At 41.2% G+C, this 22,952-nt stretch overlaps 1 protein-coding gene across 1 annotated transcript; it reads left to right on the top strand.

Moving 5' to 3' along the window:
* The first annotated feature begins 573 nt into the window (after positions 1-573).
* Positions 574-22,598, top strand: brd8b (bromodomain containing 8b). The gene is made up of 18 exons (XM_061835087.1): positions 574-638; positions 3,293-3,389; positions 3,490-3,559; positions 3,664-3,713; positions 3,826-3,948; positions 4,033-4,113; positions 4,199-4,263; positions 5,245-5,408; positions 7,456-7,641; positions 8,315-8,408; positions 8,719-8,861; positions 10,574-11,012; positions 11,087-11,124; positions 11,208-11,407; positions 11,499-11,591; positions 11,715-11,783; positions 12,264-12,549; positions 22,013-22,598. The coding sequence occupies exons 1-18, from the start codon at positions 620-622 to the stop codon at positions 22,070-22,072; spliced, it is 2,277 nt and encodes a 758-aa protein (XP_061691071.1). The 5' UTR covers positions 574-619; the 3' UTR covers positions 22,073-22,598.
* Positions 22,599-22,952: the final 354 nt, after the last annotated feature.

Below are 22,952 nucleotides of genomic sequence, written 5' to 3'. Positions count from 1 at the left end.
AGTGGAGTCAAATTAAAGCAACACATTGCTTTTATATTAGACTGGGCTTAGGCCTGAGCACAAAAACAGCAAGGAACGGAGAATAGGCTGACTAACGTACCACATATGCATCTTTCTGTGTTTGTATAGTTTTAGTGTTTACAGCTGACAATGTATGTGAAGCTGATATTGCAACGATAAATATTGAAATTATTTATGATAAATATTTGATCATTGTCTATTATAACATCTTGAAATGAATATGCGACATTTTGGTTTTCTGAATTATTAACTTACTCTAATTGTAGTTAGTGGAGCTCAGTCATATTTGTTAGGCACAGCGTCAGCAAATTATGTCATATAATATATCTACTAAACATACTAAAAACTTAGTTTGTCAAAATCCAATGGCTTCGATTGTAAAATTATTAGTGAATCTCCAAGCAAACAAAAGAATGAGACATGTTTACCAATCGTGACACTTTGATGAATTCAATATGGCAGTACTTTTTACATACTTTTTGGAGGTAAAATAATATTCTATTTATTCAAGTACCTATGATTTTCGCGTTATGTTATTGTGTGCCACTGAAATTCGTCCGGCGGAAGTTGGGCTCTTGGCCTTGTTGTTACAAAAGAAATGGCGAGCGGGATAGGCAGTGAGTATTGTTTTTTTCTCCGTGGGGTCTTTCTTTTTAGTTTGGAGCACAATCTTACAAAGAATATAAGACAAAGATTGGTACTCATATTTGTGTGGTTGAAAATAGGAGCTGTGTCTGTTTAAAGAAACGCTACATCGCGTAGTTGTTTGTGTCTCACCATAGTGTTCCCCCGTAATAACAGTGCTAAGCTAATGTGGATATCGTTACCTTTTCTTGTTTGTTAAACATGGTTTCTGTCATTAATCTTTCCAGTCAGTTATAATCATTTAATTTAAATGCTGCGACTTAATTGAAAGCGCTATAGCCTCACTTAATCGGGATATAAGCTAGTATAAATTTCCCTAACCACCTACATGAACTCAGCAATATAATACACTAACTTAAGTTATTACGTTTCCTTTTTAACTTTGAGTTGTGTGATATTGCAAGGTGAATGTTTAACTCTGATGTCTGCTACAGTTTAGCAATGCTATACAAACAAAAGCAATATAATTGACGCAAGTGGATCTGACTGTAATGCAGTATGTGACGGACTCTTGACGAAAAAAACTAAGACCGGTGGATCCCCTCCGTAAATTATACATAATGCATAATAATAATAAAATACCATTAGTTTTGTCGGATAAAAGTTTTGTTGGTATTGGAAATAAACATTCACTCCCAAACATTCCCAAAAATTCTTTGAGTAAATAAAAAAGTGGAAAGTTATTTTTTAGCTGTGGAAGTGAAAATTCAAATGTCAACGTGAATTGAGAACGTGTTTTGAGACCTGCTACATATTAAATAATATATTTTCTCGTTTAGTGTGATCAAAACGTTCTCTGAGGTTTTAAAATTTAAATGTATAAGTATCATGAATTGTTACTTTTTATTATATGCAGAACCTGTGTGTGTATATATACAGACACACACACACACACACACTATTTTCTGGAGGACAGCTCGCACTCTGTGTAGCGTATTTACAATTTTTTTCCCCAGACAAAAGCCACACCTGCGGATATATATCGTAACCGTACATACTAGCATGTTGTGAAACTAGATATTCACCCAGAAAGACTTTCAAAATGTTTGACATTCCTTCTTCTACTTCTGACTGTAAGATGGCTCAAACATAACATAAAAGTTTTCTATTCATCGTTTGCATGTTCACTGAAAGCACTAAAGTCATCGCCTTCCGTGTTGGAGTTGAAGAACCTCAGAAAGTCTCCGTCACACACCATTTGAGTCTCTCTGTCACTCTCAATGTCATTTTCAGGCATGAGCACTTCACGGAAACGATCGTTCCGTTACCGTGTCGTTACCGAGCCTGAGAAAACACGGAACCGAAAGTCCGTTTCCCAGATCTCTGGGCTTACTTTTAATAAAATTCGCCCATGTGTGGAATGTAAAACAAGTTCTCAACGAAATACAACAATCTGTATAAAACGAACCGACATGAACCCCTTTATTTTTAATGATTAAAACGCCCAGCTTTGTCCGTGTGGTTTACAAACAGCACCGGTTTCCGCTTCTGCGCTACGCATGCGCAAGGTCGAGTTATTCATATCCGGGTCACTCAAACGCTAGTCAAACATGTCGGTTGCTAAGCGTAAAAGACAAAATGCTCATGCCTGCTAAGGCTTTATTTTGAAGTAAATGTAAAAACCGGTTCCCATGAGCATTATCAATGGGAACCGAAAAATCGTTTCCCAGGACAAAAATCAACGGAACCGAAAGATCGGTTACCATATTTGCCGAAATCCTCATGCCTGATTTTCATGACTGGTTACCACAGACATTGTATTGTTCTCGAGTAAAATCTACTTGCAGACCTCAGAAAAGGAAGACCTTCGTATGCGCCCAGTTTTTCTGAAAGAGTTTAAATTTATTACATTAAAAGACGAACACGGTGATAGACTAGTTAGAGCATCTATCTCACAGTTCTGAGGACCGGGGTTCAAATCCCGGCCCCGCCTGTGTGGCGTTTGCATGTTTTCCCCATGGCTACGATAAAATGTCTGTTAATTGGAGACTCTAAATTGCCCTTAAATGTGATTGTGGTGGGAACCAGTTCAGGTTGTACCTCGCCTACTCCCTGAAGATAGCTGGATAGGCTCCAGCACTCCCAAGACCCTTGTGAGGATAAACGTCTCAGAAAATGGATGGCTGGATTAAATTAAAAAGACTGAAGGATAAATAGTATTTTGCGTGTCATGCTGTGTCCTGCTTTGAGGGCACCAAAAACTACCACCATCTTCTTCTACACACGCGAGAGGTATCTTCATCTTCTACTGGCAATTGAGATGCTTCTTCTACGCACAGTTGAGTTTGTCTTCTTCTACATGTGCTGAAAGTTGTCTTTTTCTGCTTCTATACATTGGAGGCATCTGTACATGCCCAAACCTAATTGCATTATGGGGAACAGCCATGTTTTAACTATTTCATTTGAACAAGTTTTTGTTTTACTTTTTAACTCATAGTCGCTATTGATTTAAAAAAAAAAAAAGTTTTTTTTTTGTTTTTTTTTTTTTAAATCTGCATCGCTAAATGTGGTGCAAGGGTCACAAGCACCTGAAAAAAGTAGCGGCTCGCTGTCCGGAAAATGCGGTGACGGTAATGGAAATCAACTTTCAAACAGTACTCAGTATGTCTGTATTATTATGTTCCAGAACATAAGATTCTGAATGTGGGGCCAACAGAGCCATGGTCAGTCAGGGAGAAACTGTGCCTGGCCTCCTCTGTTATGAGGAGTGGCGACCAAAATTGGTAAACATTTTATGAACAGTGATTCTAACTTTAACAAATGTCGCTGCATCTATTTTTTTTTAACTTGAAGTAAATTTTATTCTTCTATTTATACTTTTAGGGTATCCGTAAGCAGAGCCATCAAGCCTTTTTCTGAGCCTGGTCGACCACCTGACTGGTTCTCACAGAAGGTAAGCGATTTTGTCTTCTGCCTGATGAGCAGCTAGCATTGGCTTTCCTGAGTTGTTCTCAATATTGGGGATATCAGTAATATATTAATCTCTTTATGTTGCAGCACTGTGCCTCACAATACTCAGAGCTGCTGGAAGCCACAGAAGCTCCTAAGTCAGTACCGAGAAACACAAGTACACAGTCACACAAAATGCCCAAAGAGTGAGCACTCTGCTTTGTCGCTTTTGCCACATTAGTAACACCTGTCGAACCCGACTTGTTTCAGACGCAAGCGTGGTGAGAAAGGCGAGGTGGTTGAGACCATTGAGGATGTAATTGTTCGTCGGCTGACTACTGAGAGGATCGAGGAGCTGAAAAAACTGCTACGAGACACGCAAGAACAGTACAGGTAGCGATGGGCTTTAAAGAAAGCTTTAAGTATTTATGATGCGACTTTTAATCCTTTCACCCTTTGTGTGTTTTCTGCCTGCAGGAAGTTGAAAAAGGAGGTGGATCTGATCCAGACGGGTCACATGGACCCCCAGCTAAAAGAACTGTGGGGTGAAATTACACTGTAAGATTTGTGACCAGTTGAACGTATTTGGTTTTGTTCAAACATGCACACCATCAAAATGTCACTTTCAATTTTCCTCTCCAAGAAAGAAGAAGCAGGATGAGGAGGAAGCAGAGCAGAGGAGGAAAACAACAGAAATGGCATATCAAGGTGAGAATGTCAAAAATGCGCAATTCAAAAGTTAGCTTCGCAAGCCTTGGAGATGTACTGATGATGAAACCATGAAATTCAAATTAAATGGTACACTTTCAGTCAAGATTTAAAAAGTCTTGTTTTGTGGAGAATTAGAAATATTTACAGTTTATCATCTTGTTTTTTTCTGTGTCACAAACCAGTATTTGAAGAGAAGTATCTATTGTTGGTTTGAAAAAGTACCGTGATTCCCGGCCTACAGAGCGCACCTGGTTATAAGCCTCACCCAGTACATTTGTAAAGGAAATACCATTTGGTACATACATATGCCTCACCTGTGTAAAAGCCGCAAGTCCCCACATTGAAACCCCCATTGAAACACGAGATATATACAACGAAAGACGGTACACAGAGAGTTTAACGCTAGTTTCGCCGCGCTAACACTAGCATCGCCACGTTAATTGGGCCGGTGTAATTTTCTGAGCGCTCCCAGAGCTGAAAGGTCTTCTTCAAGTTAATGCGCATACGCATATCGACTGGAACTGAAAGAGAATCAACAGAGGATTGTTCGTGCTCAGTCATTAAGGCACATCTGGGATAGTGAAAGTAAGTTTAATGTTAGCGCAGTGCTATTAGTAGCGCCAAACTAACAGGGCCGGTTAAAAAAAGAACATACCAGTAAAAATGAGACACGGCAGTAACACGCTAGCGCAGTGCTAACAGGGCCGGACCGGTAAAAGTCACTTCCTCGGCACATATATTCCACCGGTCTCACTCTTACCTTTTCCACTCGAGTGCCCCCTTGCGACCCATGAGAAAAAATTTACAAATTGGCCTGATCGAAAGTCAGAGTTGATCGGATCATGACATCCCTAGGTATTGGATTTGGTTCCCCCCTCTGAAAAAGTAAAAAAAAAAAAGTGAAAGGTGGGGGTTTTTCCTCAGGCGCCAAACACCAACTATGCCCCGTCAGACTCTGACTCTCTTTTTGTATTTCAGCTCGTCAAGCAATTAAGAACACACCCAAGCGTCTTCCCAGTGTCACTGTTCGTTCCCCTTTGGGTGCCAGTCCTACTAGCCTGGACTCTCAGACGGACTCCTCAGCCCCAACATTACCCACGGACTCTGTAGGCGTCGTCTCAGATGACACCAGCACCCACTCTGTAAGTAACATGCTTCTAGTGTTGATTGAATGCAGGCCATTTTCAGGGTTGGTCCTATTTGATTGTTGTGTACTTGCGGAGATTCGTGGTTTGCTACTCCTCAATTCACCTATTTGCAGATTTAATTATTATTATTTTTTTAAATCTGCCCTGTTTTCTACTGAAAAGGTCCCCTTTTTGCTTTTTTGTGCTCAGGCCAAGATCTGTCTGATATAATAGTAATAAATTAGCCTCATGTTGTGGCATCTTGGAAGCCAAGGAATTAGGATCATATGAAATGAGGGGAGAAGCTTATATAGAGCTCGTGCACCTACATCACCGAAGTCACGTGACTAACAGAGCATTCTTCAATGTTCAGTCGGTTGGAGATGACACGAAAATATCTTATAGCACGACGCCCAGAGTTTTGTCCGGTCCCGTTAAACATTTAGAAGGTGATATTAAACGAATGTACGTGGAAAAATGAGAGACACTTCGCATAGAGGACCCATATTTAATGCCGAAGTCGATGTTTTCGCCGATAAGAAAGTGGACTGTTAACCCAATTCCGCTTGTCTTGGACAACAGGATCTACACATGGATCTGGTGAGTAAGTTGTTGAGATTTACACGGAAGAGTTTGAAAGCGTGGAAAAGTCTGGACGCATACAAATACTTTGTTCCTGCATTTGTTCTCAATTAAGAATGAATCCCACATACTGATGGAGCAACTCAGATTTTTTCAATACAAATACCAATATTTAAATAAATGACCCCTGGTTTTACACAAACTCACATTCATTAACTATGATTGGAAGGAAAAAAAAGACTGAGTTGGCTCCTCCGTACACGAAGCGTGTTGGAGCCACACGTTAAACTTCGGTTATCCTCTCTGTGACAGATGTTTTTTTTTTTTAAAAATAGGCATTGTTCTCAAATGAGTCCAATGCGTATTTAAAAAAAGCAAATAAACCGCTGGGATAGGCGTCAACCCCCGTACACGGAAGCGTGTTGCAGCCACACGTTAACCTACGTAAACATCACCGTGACCGATGGTTTATTTTGTTTTTTTAAATATTCATTGGATTCATTTGAGAACAATGCATATTCAGGAAAAAAAAGTATGTCGTGATAAGGTTTACCGAAGTTTAACGTGTGGCCGCAATACGCTTCTGTGTATGTTGGAGACGACTCCGTCTTTTTTTTTTTCTCTTTTCTCAAATAAGCCAACCTGGCATTATAAATACTTCTTGAGAATTTTAGATTGAGAAAAATAATTCCTACCTGATGTGAAGTGATTGCTTCACAGTCGTGTTTATTTAGTTGGGTACCATCCATCATGTTTAATTGCCAAAATCGATCGATCTTTTCAGCTCGTATTCCATAGATTGACCTATTTGAATATCTGTCTCATCCGTTGTAACAACCAACAGCACAACAAGTCTCGGGCATTGTGTATACTCTGCTTCGGTTGAATGACCCCCCCCCCCCACATTGTTGAGCAGCACTTTTTTGTCTGGCACTATGGCGCCGTGAAAATGGTCACGTCACGTGCACGAGCTCTATTAGCCACGCCAAAGCACTGTCTCATCAAAAAATGATGGTTTACTGCAATTTTGCGGCATCTATAGGCAAACGTTTATGTGGTGTGTCAGATTTCACAGCAGGGTGAAGTCGGTCCCTATTCTACGGTCAGTGGGAGTTTACATTTTTCAAATACTATTTCCTATTGGAAAACTGGAAATAGCAATACTTTGTTTTTATAGTAGCATCATAGTTCCTTAATTAACTAGCTGCAATACAGACAGACGTGAGCTGTGAATTTAATAAACATTTTAGAGGATTACAGAAAGAGCACAGAAATTCACAGGCATGAAGAAATGTTTTTCATTGACTGGTATTATGTTCTACTTAAAAAAATTGTTTATGTCCAAATTGGCAAGGGTTTACTGTATACCAATTGATAGCATGTGAGCATTTCCGTTGCTCTGGTGTGGCACATAGTGGTTACTGCTCTCTGGATTTCATGGGTTGCTCATTGTACATTGTTTTTCCTTTGGCTGATGCAGGTCCAAGGGTTTTTTCTTCCAGTGGCAGAGGCTACCGGCACTGGCCTTAAAGAAGGAGGCCATGTTGCTCTTGTAGAGGACTCTTCACAGAAAAGGCTCGTTCCTCAGAAAGCTACACCACCACCGTCTCCTCTCCTGTCGGAACTGCTGAAAAAAGGCAACCACATCTCGGCCAGCCCCCGCCTTGTGAGAGCCAGCATAGACTGAATTTAACAATTCAAGTAGCATCAGTCGTGTGACCAGTGAAGCAAAGTTTTATCCACTACAGATTATTTCAGTGTATTTTATCGTCATTAGCGTGTATAGTGTATGTGAGATTACATTCGAATTACATTAAAGACGGCAGATCCTCCTCTCAAAATTATTTGTCAGGATAGTGTATTGTTATTCTATGATAGTACAATAAAGTTAGACCACAACAACAATACCAGATCTGTTTAATGATCAGTTGAACAAATAAGAGACAAATGCAGCATGTCTTCAGTATTTGTTTCAGGTGATGAGCCTTAGTCTTTCATTTTATTTTCCCAAATTAAGGCCTTAGTTATCCTCCAAAATTATTCCAAAAAACACTATTCAAAGTCTTCAAAAATGGCAAACCACCTGTCCCATAAAAAAGAGAATTTTAGTATAGTCACTTTCATTTTTTGATGCATACAACTAATTTCAGATCATTTGCATCAATAAATGCCACCTGCAAATATTTTCACATATTACTCTTGTCCTAGTGGTTGGCGAATGAGATCTTAGAAAAAAGTTAGAAACTTGCAAATAGCCTATGTTGAGCAATGCTAAGGGTGCCCTGGTTTATTACAGATTGCATATATTACAAGCACAACACACGATTGTGCTCTTGCAGGTTGCAGATGGAGACTCGTCTGGAAGCCTTAGCAATGGAATCCAGACTGCTGCTGTTGTCACCACCCCGTTACCTGGCCACGATGTCATAACGGGTAAATGTACTCATTGTCACAATTAAAAATGACATAATGTGAGGTTTGATTTGCCTAGGTTGTTTTGTGTTTCTGAAATCTTCAATTAAAAAAAATGTACTTACTTATTCTTAGATTAGTTATATAAAAAATATTAAAACCCGATTTTTAATTGTGTTAGGCATCAGGTTGTTTTAATTGAGTTTTCTTGCTACCAGCTACTATGGGGAGTTTTGTGGACTACGTTACTGTTCTGCTTTGGATGACTTACATCTCAGTGCATTTGTTACAATAAAAATTATACTGTGTCCTTTCTATTTTTTGTTTGCAGAGGGGGAAGTCGAAGCTGCAGTGGAGGCAGATCTTGACGAGGAGACGGGATTAGTAGAAGAGGACCTTGTCGCTGTTTCTTACATGGGAGACGAACTTGATTTGGAGACTGTTGGTGACATCATTGCCATCATTGAGGAGAAGGTACGCGCTGGGTCTGAGTATTGCTGGTCTTGAGATCTATTATGTCCCCCAAAGAGATTGATGGGAAAAATTATTCCAGGTGGTATACTACGGATTAAGAGCATACTACAGTGGCATACTATGGATTCAGAGCTGTCCATTCGTTATAGATCGTGGGTACTCAATGAGTCAATCGATTGTGAGACAGTCTTGGTTGATCGCGGGACGGTGTGCCAAAAAAAAAAAAAAAAAAAGACGTCAGCCAATGTTCCCTCTAAACTGCGCGCATGTACAATTGTCCACTGCTGATGCACTCTCTTTGCTGATATTCTGCGTAGCGTGCAAAAAAGAAACTTCAATGCAAATTGATAATATCACATACAGCTATTCAGTATGTGGTATTTTACACATACGTACTGTAAAAAATGAAAAGAAGCCACTGGTTTCTTGTAGGTAGCCCACGGAACTTTCTCTAACGACGGCTGCTCCACCACACTCTCTTTTTCCTAAATTACCTTACATCCCCCCGCGCCCCCTAAATATGTACACTCATAATTACAAATGTTACAGTACTTACGCATCAATGTGTTTTATAATAACAGCGTCCACTGCTGCTTTAGTTAGCAACACGGTCTGGCCAACGTAGAGCAAAGACAAGCTAGACATGCTGCTTATGTTTACTTTCGATATTAATGGGGAAAGTTAAAAAAGAAATTCTGTTGTTTTAAGATGCAATGACTGTCGGAGTATGTGAATAATTGAAGAAAAAGTGGTTAAACTGGACGACATTTTCTCTTTTCCGAGTTGTAAAGGTCTGGTCTCACACCAAAGTAGAAAGTGCAGGATGAGATGGTGTGTAATTTGAAAATTCCACCTTGGCACACCCTGATCCAGGATGAAAGCACAGGCAAAACAGTGCACAAAAAGCTAATTCTGTATTTTAAATATAGGAGACAACATTACATTAACCTTTAAACAGTTTGGGAGCATCATCATTTTCCCCCTTCTCCTCCGCAGTAGCTCACGAGAGGCGGGCTGCTTGAAAAGTAGATCTTGGGGTAAAAAAGTCTGGGCACCCCTAGTGTAGATCTTGGTGTCCTTTTGTGTGTGTGTGTGGTGTGTGTGTGTGTGTGTGGTGTGTGTGTGTGTGTGTGTGTGTAAAAAATACTTTTACTTGAATCCCGTGAATATATAGGTCCCTTGCTCTCTCACTCGCTCTCTCTCGCTACTCGTGTGTGTGTGTGTGTGTGTGTGTGTGTGTGTGTGTGTGTGTGTAAAAAATACTGTTATTTGAATCCCGTGAATATATAGGTCCCTTGCTCTCTCACTCGCTCTCTCTCGCTACTCGTGTGTGTGTGTGTGTGTGTGTGTGTGTGTGTGTGTGTGTGTGTGGTACTCCAAGGTCATTGAAAAGACAGCTTCATTTGAACAGCAGATGGCAGTAGTAGCTAATAGTACGTAGCAGGACCCACATTGTTAAAGACTTCCCAGTGAAAAGGACTGGCTAACCAGTTTGTGTGTTTAGCTACAAACAAATGTGGCCAAGAGAGTTCTATATTTTTTAGTCTCTGATAAAAGGTTTCATGAACCAGTGCCAACTCTGCAAATTGACATGCATCCGTATATGCTGCAATGGCAATGCCAGATATGCATAATGTACATTGACACTACCAGCGCTTCCGGTGTACAGTATTATGCAGCTAATTAGAAGTTACGCCTGCTCTGCCTCTCAGGTGGATGACTCAGTGGAGGCTTTGGATGCAGCAGCAGTGGAAGCAGCGCTCTCTCTGTGTGAAGAGGCCGTCTCAGAAGGACACACACTTCCAGGCCCCTGGGAGACTCAGGAACTAAAGGAATCAAACCCGACAATGTCTGTCCAGGACTCAGAGCACGGACGGGAGCCTTGTGATGTGGCAGCGCCGTCTGTCCCAACCGCTGCCGACCTGGATGCGCAGAATGAACCAGAAACTAAAAGTACAGAGGGACAGGACAAAGGAAACTGTGAAACGGCTGCGACTGAAAGTGATGTCACTTTGTGTGCCACGTCGGATGATGTCGCTGCTGAAGATGATGTTACAGAAGAGGGAATCGAAGCGAAGGCTGACACCAATCCAGTCGTGAAGTGTGAAGTACAAGAGTGGAGCCAGCCTGAGGCGAACCCGCCATGCCTAGGTGAACAAACAAACACACAGACAAGCAGAAATCATGTGCTACAAATACATAATTACAATTTTGGGGGCCCACAGATTCTGAAGACAGTTCTGTTTCTGGCAAAGAGTCCAAGGTAATGCAAACTAACATTATTGCACATTAGGAGACTTTACGAATATGCTACCTTCGCATGTGCACACATTTATGGGAACTCAGGAGGTGAAAGAGGAGGAAGCAGGGAGTGAGTGTGACCCTGAAGAAGGGATGGAGCTGAAGGAGGAGTGCGGCGAGGGAGAGGGCCCCTATCTGTCCGAAGTTGAGCGGGCAGCCAGTGAGAGTGAAGATGGCTATGGGCCGCCCTCGCAACGCTACACTGCTGATTCATTGGCAAGCAGCCCTGCCTCTTCTTCCCAGCTGTGAGTAGCCACCTGCTCAAAATCGCATAATCATAATTTCATGCATTCTTTTGTCGTTGGTTTACCATTCCTCATTCTCTGTTCCCACTAGATCTACATGTGGTGAGGACCAAGAGGCTGTGCAGGCCCAGAAAATTTGGAAGAAAGCCATAATGCTGGTGTGGAGAGCTGCGGCTAACCACAGGTGGTGCTCAGCAGCTTTGCTTTAATCCACTAAACAAAGCAATACTGTCCACCATGACCATGCTCATTTTACAGAGTACTTCCCCAGAACTCAACTCCTCTTTGTATTAATTATTCCTTTCAGGTATGCCAGCGTCTTCTTGCAGCCTGTATCAGATGACATCGCCCCTGGTTACCACAGCATTGTACACAGGTGCGATCACAGTTCATTCTGATAATTGGGGTATCTGGACTTATGAGAACCCCCCCAACTTTGCGACAGCGGAGGCACGCGTAAAGCCGACTCGTGGAGCTTCCCAGTCAACACGGCATGTCTCCCATTCAATTGCAAAGCGATGCTTTGACAAGTGTGGTATGCCGTAGAAAGTTGCGAGGCTGCCATATCCCATCCAACGCATACTTTTGGTTAAATGGGCCAGTTTGCCAATACGTGTATTTCTTGAGACGTACTCACATTGTTATGTGTTACACGTCCAATTAGGTGCGTTTACCCTCAAATGAGGAAGTGAAGCACTCTGCCAGCCTGGTTCGATTGTGTCATCCCTTGTATTTACTGATATTTTAAAGTTTTTTTCCCACTAGTTACTATTTTATACTTCTGCACGTTTGGCTACTAGTAAAGTAAAGTTACAAGAAACTATCTTCTCCTATGCCTTAATTCATCCTGTTACAGACCAATGGACCTATCTGCGATCAAGAAGAACATTGAATCCGGTGTGATCCGCACGACAGCAGAATTCCAGCGCGACATCATGTTGATGTTTCAGAATGCCGTCATGTACAACTCATCCGACCACGACGTCTATCACATGGCTTTGGAGATGCAGCGTGACGTCCTGGAGCATGTCCAGCAGTTCCTGGCCACGCAGCTCATTATGCAGACCTCCGAGAGTGCCATCTCCGCCAAGAGCCTCCGTGGCAGGGAGGGAAATCGCAAACCAGGCGAGCCGGCTGAGAAGGTGTGTTGAGCAACTTAAATGAGGGGAAAATGACATAATTATTCTTTAAATATGTCTCAGTACTAGTTTTGTTTGTTTGAACTGGGACATTGGATCTGTCCGGGTGTATAGTGAATCACTACATGTTTCACAAATAACTAAAATGATATCCATATGTTGCACGGATGAAGTAGCTAGGTTTACATGGAGCCTTGCAGACAAATTAAAATGAAGTTAGTTGCCCACGCTGAATAAAAATGCTCCACATAAATACCTTAGTCTGAATACACAACCTGAAACTGAATAGACCTCGTGGACCTACGTCACCAAAATCACGTGACTGGCCATGTTGCCGATCAAAGCATTGTTCAATGCTAAGTCCGTTGAGACGAAATAAAAATGTTTTATAGTACGACCCCCAGAGTTTTGTCCGATACGTTAAATATTTAGAAGGTGATAATAAACGAAGGTATATGGAAAAATTAGAGACACTTGGCATAGAGGACCCAAATTTAATGCCGAAGTCGATGTTTTCGCCGATAAGAAAATGGACTGTTTACTCCCTTCCGCTTGTCTTGGACAACTGAACTTACACATGTATCTGGTGAGTAAGTCGTCGAGATTTACACGGAAGAGTTTGAAAGCGTATAAAAATCTGGATGCATACAAATACTTCTTAGCTGGATCTGTTCTCAATCAAGAATAAATCCCACATAGTGATGGAGCCACTCAGATTTTTTTCAATACAAATACCGATATTTAAGTAAATGACCCCTGGTTTTACACAAACTGCATTCATTAACTATGATTTGGGGGGGGGGGAAGAGGACAGGGAGTCGGCTCCTTCGTACACGGAAGCATATTGCGGCCACACACACATCTAAACCTCTCTGCGGCAGAGTTTTTTTTTTAAATACACATTGTTCTCGAATGAGTCAACTTGGCATTATAGATACTAATTGGTAATTTGAGATGAAGAATAATTCCTTCCTGAAATGAAGTGATCGCTACACTGGCGTGTGTATTTGGTTGGGCACCAGCCATCACGTTTAATTGCTGAAATCCATCGATCTTTTCTGGTCTTTTCAGCTGGTATGGTATAGAATGATCTCTTTCAATATCTGTCTCGTCTGTTGTGACAACCAACAGCACAACAGGTCTCTGGTATTGTAAATATTCTCCTCCAATGTCTCCCACAACGTCGAGCAGCTCTGTTTGACCGGCAATATGGCGCTGTGAAGATGGTGATGTCACGTGCAAGAGCTCTATAGAATTTCATTTGGCTTCCCAAGAGTACAACATTCCTTTCCCCAAACCGATCAAAAGTAAGCGATCGAACATATTAATCAAGCTACATTTTGTCTATGCAGACTGTCTTGACATTAACGTGCTCTTACTTCCTCTTTTACCCACTTAGGGCTCTTTCAAAAATAGTTTTTACTTATTTGTAACTTTTTTTGCTCTAATAAAAATGTAAGCATTGTGCAAAATACACGACTGACCTCCATTTGATAAATCACGTTTACATAGATTTGTACGTCACACATCTGTAAAACGTCTTTGATTAATTGTCGTGGGGCATGGGAACACCAGATTGGATTAGATCTTGTCACATGTAAACAGTTGACCTGAGATCATTGGGGGGGGGTCGTCTCCATGTAAACCTGACTGCTTATATTAAATTCTACAGTAATGTGACTTAAATACACTGAGAATTGAAATGTAACTTGGAACATTTCCATGGGTTGGGATGCCCATTATTTTGTAGAGTGGGTGTATGTCTGCAGTTATGATAACCGATTATGGCATTAGTCTAAGTAAACCTCTGTGACACTATTGCTTAAACTTGTTTTTGTTTTCCAGCTAAATACAAATCTCAACTGCCTCAGATTTATACGTTGAACAGTTTTCCTCCTGTTAACAATGTGCCTTCAACTACATCTGTGCCTTGCATTGTACAAAGAAATACACTTGCGCAAGTTTCTCTGAGTCCCTACTACCTTTATTTCCATGACTGTCAATCATCATTTGTAATCTGTCTATTTGGCAATGAACAGAGTACAGTTTTCTTTTCCAACAACTGCTTGGCATCACAATCAGTTGTGTGTGTCCATGATTATATTCCCCAGCAAGTCAGTGTTGCGCGTGATTTTATTTTCCTTGTTTGTCTGTGTGTCTAACTTAATGTCAGATTTAATATACGCAGGCATTCTTAAGGACACTCTCGATACACACGGGACACCTAAGACATCTGGTCTTTTTGCACCTGTCCGTCTCCTCTCTGCTCACCCTTACGTGCTTTGGAGCAATAATTCTGGCTCTATCTTCTCCTGCTTTCTGTCTGCCCCTTTCACTTACAGTGCCATGATAAAGTATTGACCCCTTCTCCAACACTTATATTTTTCCGTAGCTTCCCCACTCTGTTTAAGATTATCAAAGAAATGTAAATATCAGACAAAAAGGGGAACAAAAATGCTCTTTGTAAATGGTGACTTTCTTTCTGGCATCCATGACAGAATTCCAAGGGGGGAAAAACACTGCTGACCAAAAATAACATAAAGGCTTGTCTTAATTTTGGGAAGAAAAAAAAAAGAATGATTAGGAAGACTTTTTGAAGAATATTATATGGATTGACAGGACGAAAGTTGATCTTTTTGGTAGTTGTGTATCTCATTCCATCTGGTGTAAATGTAATGCACCATTTCAGAAAAGAATATCATAATAACATTCAAACATGATGGTCATAGTGTGATGGTCTTGGGCTGCTTTTCACCTTCAGGGCCTGGATAACTAGCTGTAGTTAATAGAACCGTGAATTTTACTCTTTAACAGAAAATCCTGAAAAAGGATGATCAGGGATCAGTTTGTGACTTCCATCTGAAGCACCTTTGGGTTCTGCAGCAGGATAACAATCCAAAGCAAACAAAACAATTCATAACAATTTGACATGGAGGAGTGGATCGAAATATCTCCACAGAGATGTAAAAGACTCATTGCCATTCATGGGAAAATGCTTGATTTTTATTGTTGCTGCTGAGGATGCCTCAACCAACCAACCTTATTTAGTGAAGGAGAGCTTTTTAATTAATGAAGTCATTTAAAACAGCATTTTAAGTTCACGCGGTTTACATTTCTCTGAAATCTACATTTGTACGATCTTAAATATTAAAGTGAGGAAACTGCAAAAATCCAACAATTTGAGAAGGGGGCTACTACTTTTCCACGGCACTGTACCTCTGTGTTTGTGTGTCTGCCTGCCACAGACTCTGTTCTGAGTCTGTTTTGTCCCTTGCTGTTGCTAGTTGAATGTACATTAATGATCTGTGTGCATGTGGTTGAACATGGTTCTTATGAAACACAATGAAGGGATCCATAGTTATTAGTGAATGAATGTTTCAGTTAAACATTTATCACAATGCTAGCTAAAATAATTGCGTGAAAAGTAAGGAAATTAGTCTTTGGTCGATTGTTTTTGTCTTGACAAGCCACAAGATTGCGTCCACTTGCATAAAATTTAGCTTTTTCATAATACTCAGTTTTGATTGACATCTGGTGGGTCCTAATTTCACCACATTTTCCAATATTTTGGTTAACTACACGAGAGTCTAACATTAGGAACAGCTGTGTGTATGATCTAGTGCAATTATACCCCACCGCAAACCACAACCACAAAAATGAGCATAATGGTCATATGAGTACCTCACCGACAATGTCAATCAGGGCCAAGCTGAGCAAGTTTATCTTTGTACTGTTAATGGTACACGCTGTGTGTGCATTGGTGTGTGTTTGTGTTTGTGTGTGATTGGACACTTGCTGACTCGTTTGAAGCACACTTCAATGACTCTTACATGTTTGCGTATGTGTGTGTGTGTGTGTGTGTTTTCCCTCCTTCTCACTCCAATGTGTGTCCTTCTGCAGGACATGGTCCCAATGGCCTCTCCTGCTTTCCTTCTCTCTCTCTTTGTAAGTATGCAGGTTATTGATAAGATTTCACCAGAAGTGGGCCACGCTCCAACACACGCTTTTGTCATCGCAACCACCTCATCAATTCACTCGTCTTCTCTTTTCAGTTCCGCATTTATGGCATGCTAGAAGTGTAATGGGTCGTAGAAATACAAAACTGAAGTTGGGTGGTAAGAAATATCGAAGTACTCATACAAATAGATTGGTCAGTTCTGGGGTCAAAGTCGAGCACAAAGTAACCCAATGAAATAATTGAAAAATGTCTCAGACATCAGGTCATGCGCCTCAGCAGTGTATGAGTCCATTTTACATGAATAATGTATTTTACACAGTATATAACGATGCGAATGGCAAGCTGTACACCAAGGGTGTCAAACTCAAATTCACAGTGGGCCAACATTTTAAATTGAACAAATGAACCTTTTAATATGGGCCCAAAAAAGTTTTGATTTAACAATGAATATTGAACAAGCAAGGCTTATATAACTTAAAAGTACAGGCGTGCAAAATCGAGTTGCTAATAATACTAATAATAATGATAGTATTAATAATAATAATTAAAAAGAATGTATCAATGGGATATTAAATAAAATTAAATGAAATTTGCCTCCTTTCTGTTTGCAGCCTTCTGAGATAAATGTCAAAATTAACTTCTTACACACGCTAATAAATTTCAAAATAAAAAAAAAAAACATAGCCATGAAAAAAATCAACCATTCAGGCCTTAATTTGAAATTGCCTCGTGGGCCAAATATAATTACACAGTCGGCCAAATGTGGCCCGCGGGCAGGGTTTGACACCTATGCTGTACACAAATAAATGTAAACTACAGTATTGCAAGAATAGTTGGCAGTATTGAATGTGGCATTAAAACTAGACACAGATCTTTAAAGTCTTTATAAAATGCAGTTGAAAAGGAAATCAACTCCAGCAAGAGCATTGGACAAAATTTTTCTAAATACTGTTCAACCAGATGGAAATGTAAAAAAAAAAAAAAAAAACTACAGTAATTGGCAGCAGCATTGTAAATGTGTTGACTGTACATGGATCAAAAATACTTGGGAATAAAACAAGCAATATTAACTGTGAAATGACGACTGCACATGTTTTTTAAATTTGGAAAATCAAAATGGACATAATTTTTCATTTAATCATAATTAAAAATAGTTTTATATCTTATTTTATTAAAAAAAAAAAATCTAACCCAATGCTATGTCAACACAGATTTTTTTTTCTTTTTCCAGAATTAACAGTTTTGTTGTCCCTGCAGAGTACTATATTGGGACGATATTGGATAAGGTTTATCTGAGCACCACAACGATTTTAAGGCCATCTGCCGCATGGTGGCCAAGGTAGTCACCTTTCAACCAATACTTGTTGCAGCTCAACTGTCGTCACTGCTTATCAGTGTTTGCTTTGTGGGGTCAACACGTAGTTCAGTTGGGTCAAATCATATGAACTTCTATTACTGTGAAAAGCAAATATTGACTGATCAGCGAGCATGTTGCGTAACTCGCAAAATCTGTAAATGTTGCCACTTAGCTGCAACTGTGCATTATGTAGGCATAATTGTGCTGGAGCACTTTTCTCAAGTTGTTTGCAATGGCAGGTGCACCTGTCATACAGTGGATATGGAAAATATTCCGACCCCCTTAAATTCTCTCTCTCTCTATATATATATATATATATATATATATATATATATATATATATATCTGCTACAATCTTAAGTTCATTTTTCCTCATTAATGTACGCACAGCACCCCATATTGACCAAAAGAAAATTGTTGAATTGTTTGCAGATTTATTAAAAAAGAAAAAAGTGAAATATCACAGCCATAAATATTCAGACCCTTCGCGGTGATACTCATATTTAACTCTGTCACTGTCCATTTCTTTGCTCATCCTTGAAATGGTTTCACGCCTTCATTGGAGTTCAACTAGGTTTAATTCTACTGATGGGACTTGATTAGGAAAGCCACACATCTGTCAAAAAAGACCTTAAAACTCCCAATGCATGTCAGTGCAGATGAGAATCATGAGGTCGAAGGAACTTGCTGAAGAGCTCAGAGATAGAATTGTGCACAGATCTGGCCGACGTTACGAAAACTACTACATGATTGGCTGGTGACCAGTTCCAGGTGTACCCTACCTCTCACTTGAAGATTGCTGGCATAGGCTCCAGCACGCCCGTGATCTTAGTGAAAAGAAGTAGTACAGAAAATGGATGGAAATGGACTTAAGCTTCCTACAAGCACAATGGCATCCATAATTCTTAAATGGAAAATGTTTGGGGCGACTAGAACCCTACCTAGAGCTGGCTGTCCAGCAAAATGGCAATCGGGGGAGAAGAACCTTGGTGAGAGAGTTAAAGAAGAACCCAACAATAACTGTGTTTGAGCTTCAGAGATACACAGTCGGGAAATGGGAGGAAGTTCATCACTGCAGCCCTTCCACCATTCGGGGTGTTATAGGAAAGTGCTCAGGACCTCAGACTGAGCCGAAAAGTTCACCTTCCAACAAGACAATGAGCCTAAACACAATGATTAAATAACAAAGGAACGAATGACCAGTAGCGATTGCTTCTGGAAGAACTTCTAGACCCGGCAGAATGCCGCCCTCAGAGTCACCACCGTCTGCCTCACCATAGCTAACGAGAACAACCTGCATCGTGAGACCAAAAGCCTACCGGTGTAGCAACACAACAAACTACTCGCCCCGGCAGTATCTGCTATACCGCCAGATACCCGCGCACCCGTGCCATCAGATGTCAAAGGAACCACCTCAACCGCGCTTACTTCACCATGACGTCTGTAAATACCATCAAAACATCGATCTCGACATCCCCACCGACATGGTGTTCGACAAACAAGCCTACCGAGACGTGCTACGTAGGCTCCATCGAAGGGGGATTGAAGACGCAGTGGCCGGCTACAAACCGTGTGTCATCCTTGGTGGCTACCCTGCCCCCAATGTGGACAAAAGTGAAATCGATCTTCCGCGGGCCACAAGATCCAAACTATTGCAACTCTGCCCCCAATGAAGCCGCATGCTCAATGACTATATGGGCTGTGTTGACAATACTATCCTCAACCTCTGTCCGAAATGCGGACAGAACACTCACGACACCAGCACATTTTCAACTGCGCAGCGGCTCCCACTACGCTGACCGTAATAGACCCGTGGAAACGCCCGAAGGAAGTAGCTCCCTTCACGGAACTAGAACTCGACTGAAAAATGCGATTGCCTGGCTTCAACAATAAAGGAGTAACTCCAGAACAACTCCATGGCTGTTCGTGACTGGCCAAGCCAGTTCTGACTTAAACCCACCTGGGAATCTCTGGAGAGACCTGAAATTGCCTGCCCACCAACTTTCACCTTTGAACCTGACATGTCTGGAGAGGATCTAAACAGAGAAATGGCAGAGGATTCCCAGATCCACGTGGAAAAACTTGTTTCATGATTTTTAAAAAGACTCATGGCTGTATTAGCTCAATAGGGTGCTTCTATTAAATACTTACCAAAGGGTCTGAATACTTATGCCCGCAACAATTAGTTTGCCATTCATCTGATGGAAACAAATCACACAAATACGAAAATACAAGAGTTGTTACACATTGACCAATAAACAGACAGCAGTGGGTCTCGCCCTTACATACTGGAAGTACTGTATTTGTACAAACAATGACTTCTCAAACAGGTGCTTTGTTTCAAATAGCTTTCTCTGCAGTTCACTCTATTAAATACATAGTGGCTAGTAGTTGAGGAAATCTGCTTAACAAATCTTCATAAAAATCAACACGCTCCCTGCCCCATAATATTCAGAGCTTTATTTACTTTGAAACCATCCATCCATCATCCTCTGAATTTGGGCAAGAGGTGGTGGATACCCTGGACTGGTTGTCAATTACCGTAATTTCCGGTCTACAGAGCGCACCTGATTAGAAGCCTCAGCCAGTACATTTTTAAACGAAATACCATTTGGTACATACATAACCCGTACCAGTGTATAAGCCTTAAGTCCCACATTGAAACCCACGTTGAAATACAAGATATTTACAAAGAAAGACGGTTCACAGAAAGATTTAATGCCTTAGCTTGACATAGCAACAACACGGTAGTCCGAACTGGGCTGCTTAAAAAATAAAACAAAACAAAAAAACACAGTAGCAACACGGTAGGACAGCATTAACAGGGCTGGTTAAAAAACAACATACCTAAATCACTGAGACGCGGCAGTAACACAGCAGCAATGTGCTAGCGTGACGCTGGCGCGGCGCTAATTCCACCGCGGCAGTAACGCTAACTAACAGGGCCAGTTTAAAAAAAAAAACATACTGGTAAAAGTCACTAATACACGGCAGTAACAGCAGCAACAGGCTAGCGCAGCGCTAACAGGGCCGGTTAAAAAAAAAAAACATAATGGTAAAAGTCACTTCCTCGGCACATATATTCCACCAGTGTAACTCTTACCTTTTCCGCTCGACTGCCCCCTTGCGGCCGTCAGAAGAAAAAAAAAAATGCACAAATTAGCCGCATCACCGCATAACCGCAGGGTTGAAAGTGTGTGATAAAAGTCGCGGCTTATACAGTTTATTCTCACCAATGTTTCGAATGTGCTCGAGCCTGTCCCATCTTCCTTTGGGCATGAGGTGGGGTCCACTTGGGACTTGTTAGCTAGTCGTAGCGGAGAGTCTTCAATAAGTCTACATGCTATTTTTTTTTTTTTTTTTTTTTTTTAACCCTGGGGAGGGCGTAAGGAAGCCACAGTAGCTGGAGAAATCGCACACAAGCCCAGGGAGAACATGTCAACTCCACACAGGAAATCTGGGGTCGCTCCCCTAACCTCAGAACTGTGAGACAGATGTGCTAGTCCACTGTGCCCCGCACCTTAAAAAACAAATCAAAATTAAAATGGTACCTGTTAAAAACTGAATGGACCTCACGAGGATATAGTATTAAAACAGCTTTTTTAGAAAATTACTCCACAATCGTGGCCACTAGGATTTTATTTTTGGGTTTTTTTTTCCCCCCTTCGCCAACAAGTACACAATGTACCGCAAGTGCAACCAGAGTAAACGACCACCAGATTTATTTTCACGCACAACGCATTTTAACCAGATGACAGTTCCATCTCTGAACACTCACTCGGTTCTGTGCAGAATTGCTCTGTTAACCGGCCTCCAGCCAGTCCCGGAGGCCGTGACCCATACTTCTTTCATGCGTATATTCTCTGTCTGCATGATCGGATTTTATTTTCTGCCCTTGGATTGTGTTTTCATTTGACCATCATGTTTTCTGTTCTCCATTTGAGTAGGACCCCTTCCTCCCTCCCCCCCACATCACGCACAGGTGGACCTTCTATGTACTGTGTCCGCACAGGCCTCCGTTACATCCCCTCACTCTGTCTAGCTAATCTTGGACTTTCTCATCTTTAATGTTAATTCTTTTTCTCGCTCTTGTTTTCTCTTCCTTTCTTCCCGGTCGCGTATCCTGCCCCTCACCGCTTTCTCCGCAACAGGACGGCGGCACCAGGGGTCGCCGTAGCGCGATGGAGGCTGACCTGAAAATGAAGAAATAGACTTGAGCGAGACCTTTGGAGGCAAAGAAGGAAGGAAGGAAAATGAAAATGTGGGCTAGTTGTTCGGTAGAGAGCTGTTCAGTCCGTGGGCCTAGCGTGTTAGCATATGTGCTAGTGCATTTGTTATTTTCTATAGACGAGCATACGGTACGCGCGGATATCTCGATGTGCTTTGATAGAACCGCATCTATTTTTTCGTATGCGGTTAGCACCTAGGACCATATTGAAACATCTCATTTGACGGTGCATTCATAGACGAAATGAAGATTGTGAAACGCGGCGGGGAGATAAACTTGCTGTGAAATGTGAAGACGTCTCCCATATCGAGTCGGTTCGCTTAGTTTTTTTTCCGGTCAAGGGTGCGTGGCGTGATCAGAGACAGCTTGTGTAATGTGTTCTAGGTGAAAGTAAGAAAACACGTTTTGTACCCATGTGATGGACCATTTAGAGTTTGTGTTTGGGTAGCTGATACATGTATCATAAGTTTTGTTGTACATTTGTTAAATAAAAGATTTGTTTTAAACTACGACACTGTCCTAATTATTGTACATTCGGTCAAATATAGACAAGTGGTCGTCTTCCAAAAGGACCCGCCCCAGCAAATTTTGAGACGACATACAATATAAAATAATATGCCGCACAATGCATTTTCAATACTACTCGTTTTGAAGGCCTGAGCCGAGATTCAATCCCAGATCCTGTTGTCTACGATGCGGATTTGCGAACAACTAACCCACTTAAGTGATGTTACAGGAACAGTGCTCGTTTCATGATGTGAGTCCTTTGTGCATCTGCCTCTCAGTTCTGAGATTCTGGTTTCAAATGTCATCTTTGGTCTCTCTGTGTGGAATGGGTGGGTGTTAACGATTGTTTATTTATA

Source organism: Syngnathoides biaculeatus, chromosome 11, assembly GCF_019802595.1.
Source record: "Syngnathoides biaculeatus isolate LvHL_M chromosome 11, ASM1980259v1, whole genome shotgun sequence".
NCBI lineage: Eukaryota > Metazoa > Chordata > Actinopteri > Syngnathiformes > Syngnathidae > Syngnathoides > Syngnathoides biaculeatus.
Note: the sequence above shows the minus strand (reverse complement) of the source record. Positions and strands in the feature narration are given on the sequence as shown.